The sequence below is a fragment of the Benincasa hispida genome, chromosome 10 (genome assembly GCF_009727055.1).
Source record: "Benincasa hispida cultivar B227 chromosome 10, ASM972705v1, whole genome shotgun sequence".
Lineage (NCBI taxonomy): Eukaryota > Viridiplantae > Streptophyta > Magnoliopsida > Cucurbitales > Cucurbitaceae > Benincasa > Benincasa hispida.
Window position 1 is genome coordinate 39095335 of NC_052358.1, and position 11889 is coordinate 39107223.

At 32.6% G+C, this 11889-nt stretch overlaps 2 protein-coding genes and 1 long non-coding RNA gene across 3 annotated transcripts; 1 reads left to right on the plus strand and 2 right to left on the minus strand.

Moving 5' to 3' along the window:
- Positions 1-2327: 2327 nt before the first annotated feature.
- LOC120089070 lies at positions 2328-3431 on the minus strand. Its single transcript, XM_039046496.1, has 3 exons — positions 3267-3431; positions 2899-3165; positions 2328-2331 (listed from the first exon to the last, which is right to left on the minus strand). The coding sequence occupies exons 1-3, from the start codon at positions 3377-3379 to the stop codon at positions 2328-2330; spliced, it is 384 nt and encodes a 127-aa protein (XP_038902424.1). The 5' UTR covers positions 3380-3431.
- Positions 3432-5328: 1897 nt separating this feature from the next.
- Positions 5329-6137, minus strand: LOC120087802. Its single transcript, XR_005484686.1, has 3 exons — positions 5991-6137; positions 5677-5796; positions 5329-5608 (listed from the first exon to the last, which is right to left on the minus strand). It is a non-coding gene; the product is annotated as an uncharacterized LOC120087802 (long non-coding RNA).
- Positions 6138-7906: 1769 nt separating this feature from the next.
- LOC120088601 (cytochrome P450 81Q32-like) lies at positions 7907-10889 on the plus strand. The gene is made up of 2 exons (XM_039046011.1): positions 7907-8839; positions 9740-10889. Exons 1-2 carry the CDS (start codon positions 8522-8524, stop codon positions 10367-10369), a joined length of 948 nt encoding a protein of 315 aa, XP_038901939.1. The 5' UTR covers positions 7907-8521; the 3' UTR covers positions 10370-10889.
- The last annotated feature ends 1000 nt before the right edge of the window (positions 10890-11889 follow it).

Genomic DNA, 11889 nt, shown 5'->3' on the forward strand with positions numbered 1-11889 from the left:
GAATCTAAAGAGTGGGCTCTGTTCAGATTTGGTAGAGGGAAAGAGGAATTGAGATCGCATACGATGATCAAGTAAGTGGGAGAAAGCTAAATCTATCGTATAGACAAAGTGTTTGATCGTTTAGGTGAGGTACACGATCGTGTAAGAAAAGGTAGGCGATCGTCTATACGATCATTTAGTAAAGCTCAGACGCTAAGTGATCGTTTAGCAAAAGGTAGACGATCGTTTAGTAGATGGCGCGCGCATGTAAGCGATAGGGTAGTAAAATGTGAGCTATTGTATAGTCTCTCAATTCACTAAGTGATAGACTGCAAATACTTCATGAGCAATTAACCGTGTTCTTTTTAAAATGAAAACCATTTTCATTTTATTCTTTAGTTACGAAAATCGATTGGAACCTCCCACTAACGCACAATTACAGAGAAAACGATGGCCAATTATCCCATAATTGCTAAATTAATAATAATAAATATAATCATATTATATTCATTAACCTATAGTTTAATATCATATATCAACCATATTGTTTTCTCCTACACTAGATATAAATCATATTTATATTCATTTTCCTCCAAATAATGTATCTCATACATAAAGTCAATCATATCGTATATAATTAACTAGTTCAATTATATCATATATAATCGAACTCCCTCTTGTCAATTTAAACATTTCAAATTGACCCAAAAACTTATTCTCAACTTGAATCCAAGCTACCAAGGGGACCTTATGGACCTATGGCTCAAAGCTCCAATGGTACGTGAATAGTTATCTAAACTCTTTAGCCACAAGATCCACCATCTGTTAACTGCCAGACATTCTACTAAAGAACAATAGCTGGACTCTTCTTACCACAGATATATTTTTGTGTCTATTGGATATAACCAATCATTAGTACGATAACCTTTCACAGATGCTCGTCAGTATAGCTGTGTCAATTTACCGCTTTGTCCCTATAGTTACATCTAACTTCTTAAGTACCACGGATCCCTCTAATGAACAATACAACATAGTCCTACTATGTGTGGACACCTGCCAAAAGAATGTGTGTGGCGCCACATCATTCAAGCCCTGAGATCAGCCTTTAAGGGAGCAATCTATCTACTTACCCTACTTCCGGGAATGAGTGAATTTCATCTTGTGTAGCTGAGTTCTCAGCTCTCAAATCAGACGGATCACCAAAGTGGTAGATTTAAGTCGGAGACCTGGCCATTCGCAGTCATGCAAATCAAAGGACTGCCTCAATGGCAAAAGTTTTCAACTCATTCAGGATTGAGGTCATGTTACCTATGGTCATCCTAGTAAAGTGAAGTCTCTGTCATGAACGACGTTATATAACTATAACGTAGTCAAGTCTTATACAAACTCTTTGTATAGGATGCCCGCACTTGCATATCCCCATATGAATGATCAGGATCCGATCATCTGTAACAAGTCACAACACTTGTAACTATTCCACAAAGCGGGCTGCATCCGTAGCGTTACCAGGATAAGGTTTTCCTCCTATATCTATATATTTCATACCATTTTGGTTATTACATAAGACATGATCCACTTGTATTTCACCACATACATGCTTAAGTTACATAATGACAACCAGGGATTTTAAATTATTTGTTTATTATAAAGCAAATAAAACATCCAATGTTCAAAGTCAAGTAGTAAAGAAAATATCATATATTATACATCACAAACGTTCGTTCAAACTGTGTTTACAAACTACAGGACACGAGACTTTAAGGCGTCATCCCCAACATAATAATCTATTCTAAGATGTGCAAAAGCAACTATTATTTTGCCCTAGGTAAATTTAATAAAACCAAAATTGATTTTTCTACAATAATTTATTGTAGTTTTCTAGTAATTGAGAAATTTAGACCCGACTGTTGTAAGCAAGAAAATACCCAAAATATAATCCAGTCTAATTAGAAAAACATAAGCATAAACAAACTAAGTAAAGAGTACTATTCCAGTCTACTTTTGGAATGCATAAACATACTAAGATCTTATGAGTTAAGATACCAAAAACATAACCCTAAACAAAAGAGTTCATGCAAACAAAAGAGTTGTTCCATAACAAAGCTTAATTATGGTCCTGGCTGAGGTGTAGGTCAAAAATGATGGGGGATTGTAAGTATATGGGACCAGTTTGGTCTGTGCATCGATATATATGTCGGTTGCTTGGAGTTTCTTCCTGATTTTTCCATCAACCGATTTGCGATTTGGTGTGTTATACACGTGTACTTTTGGCACTACCAAGCGAGACTTTAGTGGGATTTCTGTATGCATCCCCGGGATGACTAATGTCTTTTGTTGTAGATTGCTGTCTATCTGGTACAACCAAACAACAAGCAATTTGTTAGTAAATAAACTGATTTTAAGTACCATTGATGTTTTTGTTGATGTGTATATACCTCTGTATGAACCCCTTCCCTCTTAACGACTGATTTTTTTCCAAACTCACGCGGCACGATTGACCCACTAACCTTTAATTACATTGTAAGAAAAAAAGGGATGGAAATTGAGTTAGTTACTATCATGTGTGGCAAATTACACTATGTATAAATAGGTTAGGTCTTACCACTGAACTAGTTCTTTTGTTAACCGTTGTGTATGTAGGTGCATGTTCACGTGGAAGGTTTCACATCGTTAGAGTCATTGAGTTATTATTAGCTAGAGTATATATTCAAAGATGGTTTAGTTGTATAAAGTACCTTAACAATAGCCTTCCCTTTTAAGTTATAATTAAATTCCTCATATACTTATCTCTCATCTATTGAACGGATTAAATTGTTTCCTACATTACCAGACTCATCTAGATAAGTATGTTCCTAGAAGTGTACAATCAATTTTTAACTACACGCATAGATTTTTAAATAGTTGTAGGTTCATTCATACCTGTTTTGATCCCTCATCCTTTTGCTTTTGCCCTCCTGCCTCTCATTTTCAAGAGTGTTACTTTGCTCTGTCACGTTGGTGGTTGGTCCAATCGGTTGGTGAGGGGGGTTTACTTTGTGTGTTTGGTCATCATCATCTTTGTTGTCTCTCCAGGACCGTAGTTGTTGATCATTTGTTTCTCCATTATCAATTTCATTTTCTTTTTCATTTTCCTCTTGCGGTATTTCCAACTCATCCAAATCCCTAGTGAATTCTGTTGTCTTCTGTCTGGTCCAAGTCACAAGGAATTTCAGGACGCAACAAACAAGATGCACAAAAAAAATAATAGATACATTGTATTTAAAGAAAATACTTTGAACACTTCAAACCTATTTCCTTCATTGGTACCATTATGGGCAAGTCCATGTATTTGGACATTTGAAACCTTTAAATTCTTCAGGTTTGTCACCATTTGGTTTAGTGCTTCCACGATCTCCTCCATGCGCTCTACCAACTCAAGTTGGTTTTTTTTTTTTTTAATCTCAATTTGTGATTCTTCAATTGACTCCCACTTATCCTTCATAAACTTTTGATCATATAAAGATGTTATACCCCTTCCCATTGTTGTTCGATCTATGTCATGTACCACATTTCTATTGTCCAACCCCCTTTCATATTGTCTTCTTATTGCCTCTTCTTCGGTTGCGAATGGTTTAAAATACATCGTACTCATTTCCTCCTCGATAGCCAATAGGGGGCAAATTTCCAACTGCAATATTAAAAAAACATATGGATCAATAATATTTTCTAGTTACGTGTGAAAAGTATCAATTCAAGATTGTTATCACCTCAAGTGAATCAAACACCTCATTCTTTAGTTCCTTCCATTTCGGTTGTGTGTCGAAAGTCCAGCTTATTATCCTTTGGATCCAGTGGTTGATTTTTCTTGCAAAGAAATTTTTTTGGAGAACTTAGAGCCGAGATTACCTCATATGCCCATGCTAGCAAAGGGAACACAAACCCCCCATTAATATCCTAGTGACTCTCCTACTATGCAATGCTTTTTCAACATAGTCCACTAAAAGGTCAAATATAAACATACCACATGGGTATTTGTTAAACAGGTCCTCATCATCCACCATAATAATGTGCTTTATGTTTACATATACAGTATCTTGCCTAGGTAGGAGGAAACTTTCTAGGAAATCAAGTTGGGCTATCTTTAACAAATTATCATCAACGACCTTTTTGTTTAAAGTAAATGCCATATTTAGATATCTCCTAGATATGGACTTCTCTCCTACAAAATAGACATCCTTGATATGATGATTATCCTATATTTGGTCAATATCTATGTTTGGTATGGTCCACAATTTAATCTTATAATTAGTGCAAATTCTCGTAGACCGAATCACAATTCTTTCCTCCTATTAGAAACTTTAGCTCATTTAGGGACTGAGGTTTAGATTGATTTTGAATCAAGTGTAATAACAACTAGGAAGACTGATAAGTAACTGAGAAATCTAGAAAATGGCCAAAACAACACTCTGTGAACCTAGATAGGGCTTTCTCAAGGAGGTTCTTTTTTATTTTCTCAATTACATCTGTTTTGGTCTGGAGATTAATTTTTAAAGGTTGTTTTCTCTTAGACTTCCTCATCAAATACGGATCACCCTATCAGAAAACACATTTGGGAGAATCTAAATGGCATTAATGGTAGCTTTTATGATAAAGTACATGCATTACAATACACACCTCCTTGTTTTCTATAGAAGTATTTTATTATACTTTTGCCTCGCATTTCTTCTTTCCCTTTTCCTTAGGCTTCTACGAGTTTAAGTAGAAGTAGTATAGGCACATAGCATCGAGTAATGATAAGCTAAAACATAATAAACATTTACGTAGATAGAACGTATGAAATATATGCATAAACATATAACTGTACATCATGGAGCATTTTCAACATATACAATATAAGTTCATGTAAATGGTTGCTTATTTAAAAATATTATCCATTAAGTATACATCATAACAAAATCACAAGTTTAAAATTAAATAATATACATGAAGCACATGTAGAAATTAAGTAAGTAATTAACAACCCACTTTAAGAAGTAGCATATACAACATCAGCACAAATACATAGTAATTAAACATAGCAATCAACAAATAGGAGTAAGAAGATGCATATACCATAGATATGCTATTATACAAGTACATTGTATTTATGGCTATATCTTTTATAGTGCAACTGCAACTTTGGTGACATTTGTTCGATTCTCTTCAACGTCATTGCTAGTCTCATTTGTACTTGAGTTGGTATAGTACCTTACCGAGTTTTCTTCTGATTCTTCGTGGGCACCAGATTGTTCCTCCCTCTGTTTGTACATTCTGCCATCAGACTACTTAGGACCTTTATAATTTAATTAAGTACACTGTACATACCTCATTCACTTCAACATTATGTTCCATGTCTTCTTCCCTAATAAATCTCTCCTTCTTTTTGTGTTTCTTCTCCCTTTGCATTGGCTGAACATAGTCTTAAACAAAACGATAGTGAAACAAGCAGCTAAAATCTTGTATAAACTTACCTTGTTCTTTGTTTGTTTTTTGGGGTGGTATTTTCAGTGGTTACCGATTTCCTTTTCTTGCCAGAATTTTTCCTTGACTTTTCTTTCGATGAATCCAATTTCCTAGCCTATTCCTCCTCGTGCATTATTCCATTTGTCTCCTGTGGTATGCATGCAATAAGTCAGTATGTTAGTTTCTCAAGGCGTAAGTTTATAATGCCATACATACCTTGTCATCACTGTCCAGAGTTATGTTCGATGTGGTTTTCATTTTTTTCCCAGTTATGCGTGCTGCCCGTAATCGATCACTCGATCTTATTTGTGTGGTTGAAGTCACCTTCTTCATATCCTACAATATGAAGAGTTGAAGTTACATTGTGGTAGTTAAAAAAAGTTAATACATTGGGATAAATAGAGTAGAATAAACGACTAGTCCACGATCCTCGTTATTTCGAATAACTTTTTTTAAAAAAAAAAAAAACATTTGTCGAACATAACCATATATAAGCAGATGTTGGGGGGTTTGTTCATTGAAATCCCTACACGGGTTCCTGGGTGGGTTTTGGCAATGACTTCGACAAAGATTCTGTCCACAGAGGATGTGCGGAAAATCGTATGAGCTTTCCAGTGACACGGTATGAGTTTTCTACAGAGGGTGTGCGGAGAATCATATGATTTCCGGAGCTTGGAATGTTGATGCTTCTGCAAGAATGGATGTTGCTTCTCCGGCAACCATGCCTTCCATGGTTTCAGAAATTAATGGCTTCGAGGGTTTCTAACGTCAGTTTTGCGTGGGTAGCTGAAATGAGGTATGAAAGACGAAGGGTTTCATTTCTCCTTGGTATATGTAATGGTGGGATAGTTGAAATGAGTATTGCAACCATTAAATGCTAGTTTGATTTTTTATTTTGATTTTTGATTTCATGTAATTATATCACAATTTTCGAAAATGGAGATATCTTTTACTACTTTCTGTTATTAGTGAATAGGTAGGTATTAGGTATTTTTTTTATTCAAAAGATTTTGTTTTTAAACCCACCAAAAATATATGGATTTTTTAGGAGGGTATAATTGCCATTTTTCCAAATACGAAATGGTACTGTTAAAAATATTCTAGACATTTTTATAACTACGAAGTTGTTTGGCTTTTTTAAAAAAGTATAATTGGTTTTTGACCAGGGTTGGACTGGCCGGGTGGTGTGCATCCCTCACTTTCTCTTTCTTTTTCTTTTTTTTCTTTTCTTCTTTTCTTCTTTTTCAGTTGATTGAAAAAAACATAATTAATATAAATAAAGAATAAATAAAAAAATTAAAAATCCATGATGTTTACCGGTTTAGTCAACGCTATGTGTGCAATGAATTGGAGAAATCTTCTCTCAGATGCTTCTTTTTTCTCAGTTTACAACTTTATTTGATAAAAAACTTAGATGGTTTCCACATTTTCCTTTTTAAATGGTAAATAAAAGGGGAATTTTCAAAAGTAGAAACATAAAAAAACTATTTACACAGAATAGAAAAATTTTGATCTTTTTTTATAGAGACCGATAGAGATTTATCAGTGTCTTTAGTGATAGAAATTAATAGAAATTTATCACTGATAGACATCGATAGAAGTTTGTCAATATACTATAAGTATTTTTTTACTATTTCTATAAATATTTTGACATTTTTTCTCTCTGTGATTATTTTTTTTTAAATAAAAAGAAATTACTGAAGCATGAGATTGTTGAAATAAATTATTGAAATTAATTATTTAACTAGGACTAAATTTTGTTAAATTGACTATAATAAATCACATGTTTGAATTTTCACCTACCTATCGTTGAACTAAATTTTTTTATATCAATTTAGGGTAATAAGATGAACTCGTCTTTATGCATCCCACTCTTTTCACTCACACTAAAAAAGAATTAAAATATAATAAAAACAATTTTTCACATGTCAAATTATGATTGGATAATTTAGTGAGATGTACAAAAGATATGTGAAGCTCAAGATGCACCTAAATATTTTTATTTTTAAAATTTATAGACAGTTTAAATTAAAATTATGATGTCTTGAAATTTTGCATCCATGGGTATTGGAGTGGCTGCATATTTTCTCCTATAGAAAACGATTACACTAAAATTTAAGTAAATTTGATATGCATATGTGTGTTTGTATATGTGTACGTGCACCAACTACTCAAAGATGTAGATAAAAGTTAAAATTTGAGTGGCTGCAATTTTTCGTCATTTAAATATAGTGATGGATTAAAATATCTATCAATCATATATCTCTAAACTGATCTATAGATGTATTAGCGACCAAGAATTATGTTGTTTAAATCTTCTATTAAATTTATCTTGAAATATAAAAAAAATGTGTGAATATGAATATTAATTTTATCTTGATGCCCTAGATATTTGTATGTTGTTGAAAAGGTTGCTTCCTAAGTTGCCTTTAAAATTTGTGCATAATATTGAACCTTAGCTATATTCAAAAGGAGAGAAATCAAAGCCAAGCAGTGTGAGCAAATGGATGTTCTCTTGCTTTCTATTTCTTTCTTTCTATTGTCCGTCATCTTTGCCTTCAACTTTCTTCTGCGACATCATAGCCTAAACCTCCCACCAACCCCACCTTTTTGTCTTCCATTCATAGGCCATTTTCATCTCCTCAGACATCCTGTCCATCAAACACTTCAAAACCTCTCCCAAAAATATGGCCATGTCTTCTCTCTTTGATTCGGTTCCCGTCTTGTCGTAGTAGTTTCTTCTCCCTCTACCGTGCAAGAATGCTTTACAAAGAATGATATCATTCTTGCGAATCGTCCTTTCACGAAAACTATAAACTACTTAGCATACAATCAAACTACGATGGGGTTCTCTCCTTATGGCGAACATTGGTGAAACCTCCGTCGAATCAGCTCCCTCGAGATTTTCTCAGCGAATCGCCTCAAATTGTTCTTGGGAATTCGAGAAGATGAAATCAAATGTTTGCTATGTAAGTTATGTAGTAATTATTCTAAGTTGGAAGATGAGTTTAGAGTAGTGAAATTGGAGCCTTTGTTGCAAGATCTTACATTGAATGTTGTTATGAGAATGGTGTGTGGTAAGAAGTTTTATGAAGAAGATTATTCTAACAAGTTTAGAGAGTTGGTGACACAAATTATGGCACATGGTGGGGCAACTAATCCAGGAGACTTCATACCCTTATGGAATTGGATTGATCCAACTGGTTTTATGAAGAGGGTAAAGAAGCTTGCAAAGACATCAGATGAATTTCTTCAACAGTTAATTGATGAGATTAGGAATCAAAATGATGGAGGGAACACTATGATTCATCATTTACTTAGCTTGCAAAATATTGAGCCTCAATATTACAGCGATCAAACTATCAAAGGACTCATTCAAGTATATATTCCTCTCTCTCTCATTATTTTTTTTATGATTAAATTATAAGTTTAGTCGTTAACTTTCAAGATTTTGTTATTTAGTCTTTAAACTTTTAAAGTGTCTAATACATTTCAAAACATTCAATTTGTGTCATATAGATTTCTAAAGTACTTCAACGAGTGTTTAAATAGATTCTTAAATTTTCAATTTCATATATCCACTATGCTCATAAGAGGTAAAAGTTATCTAGTAGATTCTTAAACTTTCAATTTTGTCCATTATATCTCTAATTTTCTTTATATCTAATAGATTATTAACCTATATGTAATATATGACATATATTTTTAATTTCACATATCTCTACAAAACATATACAATTTTTGAAGGTTCAAAATGAAATTTAGTAACTTATTAGACACAAAATTAAAAGTTGAACAACCTATTACATACTTGAAAGTTCAAAAACCAAATAGTCATAGTAAACTTATAATTTTTTTTTTCTTTTGATATGATAATTTTTTCTCAATTTGTTCTCTCAACATCTTGAAAATGTTGTTGAAATGGAATCTTTTGGACATTAGTGAAAAGAATGGGATGTTTTGGACATATTAGGAATATGGGCTTATTAATATCAGTATCTTGCATGTATAGAATCCAATATAAAAACATTTGGACAATAAATACTTAGGCCTAGTTCAAACAAAATCCAATCTCTAGAAACATTAAAGTTTACAATACTCTAGAGAAATTTCTTCTAAGAGATGTTTAGAGTATATATTGACAAAATCCTAACCATAAGTTTAGGAGTGTCAACTAGTATAAATAGGAGTGGTAATCAATAACAAATAATAATTAATCTCTTTCTTGAATCTATCTTTCGAATTACGCCTCCTTCTAACGAGTGTTTGGTTTTTGTAGGATATATTATTAGCCGGGATCGACACGACAGCTGTGACTTTGGAATGGACGCTATCTCAATTGCTCAACAATCCAGAGGTGTTAGAAAAAGCAAAAGTTGAGATAGACAGTTCAATTGGGCATGAACGTCTAGTTAATGAAGCTAATTTGCCAAGTTTGAGTTACCTTCAAGGAATAATCTCTGAGTCTTTACGTCTTAACCCACCTGTTCCTTTGCTTGTGCCACATTGTGCATTATTTGAAGAGTGCAAAATAGAAGGATATGATGTTCCACGTAATACAATTATATTGATTAATGTTTGGGCTATTCATAGAGATTCAAGTATTTGGGAAGATGCCACAAGCTTTAAACCTGAAAGACATGCAAGTGGGATTGAAGTTGATTATTCATATAAACTAATACCATTTGGAAGTGGGAGGAGAGCATGTCCTGGTGTAGGAATGGCTCAACGAGTGGTTGGTTTGACTCTAGCATCATTGATACAAAGCTTTGAATGGAAAAGAGTGAACAACTCATTAATTGACATGAATGAAGGTAAAGGACTCACAATGCCCAAAACTCGACCATTGGTAGCCAAGTGTAAACCACGTCCAATCATGAAAATTATTTTGAATGCACGTAGTAATTGACAATATTTGAGCTAAAATAAACATAGTTCAACTGGCATAATACTTGTACTATCAAATTTGAAGCAAAAATTTTAATTCCTTCACTCCACATATTGTAAATAAATGATAATATTTGAAACTTAAATATGACCTTAAAAACTAATGACATAATGTAATGTCACTATGAGTATTATCATTTGAAGTAATGGAACAGATCGTGGTTATAATAAAAAATTATATAGTTTGCTATACATTCATTTTTTGTGTGATAGACTCTTATCAGCAGTAGACCATTTTTATAGTTTACCTCTATGATCTTATCACATTATTTTTTTTTTTTTTTTTTGGAGTCTTTGAAAGATGTCTGTCACTTTTAACTATTGATATGTCCATTAGTGATATTTTTTTTTTCTACTATTGATAGACTATTTTTATGTCAATTAGCAACCATTTCTAGATGTTTGTAACCGAACGTTGACCTTCTAGTATTTGGACAAAAGTGTTGCTATATTGGTTATTTAGTTTTGTGAAATATTGCTGGAGAAGAAAGGTTGTAATATGATAAGAAAATTAATAAATTAAGATTTGTAAATTAGTGATTCGATTTTTGAAATATTATTTGAGGGAAGACAAAGTTTTAAGTAACTTGGGTAAGAGGCAATAAGAAATAATACATTTTTAAAAACAAAAAAACTGTGAAGAAAAAAAGGAAAAGAAAAAAAAAAGATTGGGAAGCCACCAAAAAGGGAAAAAAAAACTATATTATATTAAAAGAGGATAAGTGGAAGAATTTTTACCTGTCTATTTTGCCCTTGATTTTTAAACATATTTTCATTATATACCCTAATTTGGTAGTTAGTTATAACTTATAACCCATTTTCTTTCCAGGAATGATATCCGTTCCCTAAATTACCTCTTTACAAAGGAGACGGACTTAGAAAGAGACACCATTAATCTTTTTCTTATACTCCATTCACTACTTGTGCAAAACAGATAACCACCATTGTATATTTGTTTTTCTACATATAATTTTTTTTATAGAAAATTTGACTTTCTTTTATTTTGATTTATATTTGTTTGGGAATACTTTGTTCCTCTTCTTTGTCTTCTTCGATTTTCTATATATGTTTTCTTCCCTATATTTTTTTCTCAACGTCCTGGAAAAAGCATTATCAAATAAAAAGTATGTAAGTCCTCATGTGTTTACTTCAATTCAACATTTATGTAAAACATTCTACATTTGTTTTTTAGGAAAATTTAAACACTTTGTTCCTCTTCTTCTTTCTTTTGTTCAATTTTTTGTATTATTGTAGTTGTTTTTTTCCCTACATTTTTTTCTCAACATCCCACACAAAAGCATTATTAAGCATTATCAAATAAAAAGTATGCTAGATGCAATATTGATGTGATACATGCGACCGAAATCAAAATAATAATGTGTTGTGTTTGAAAAGTAAAATGCGACAACAAACAAATAAATAAACAAATAAATGAATAAATGTGAAGTTGTGTAAGTTTATGAGGGAATGCAATGGCGAGTC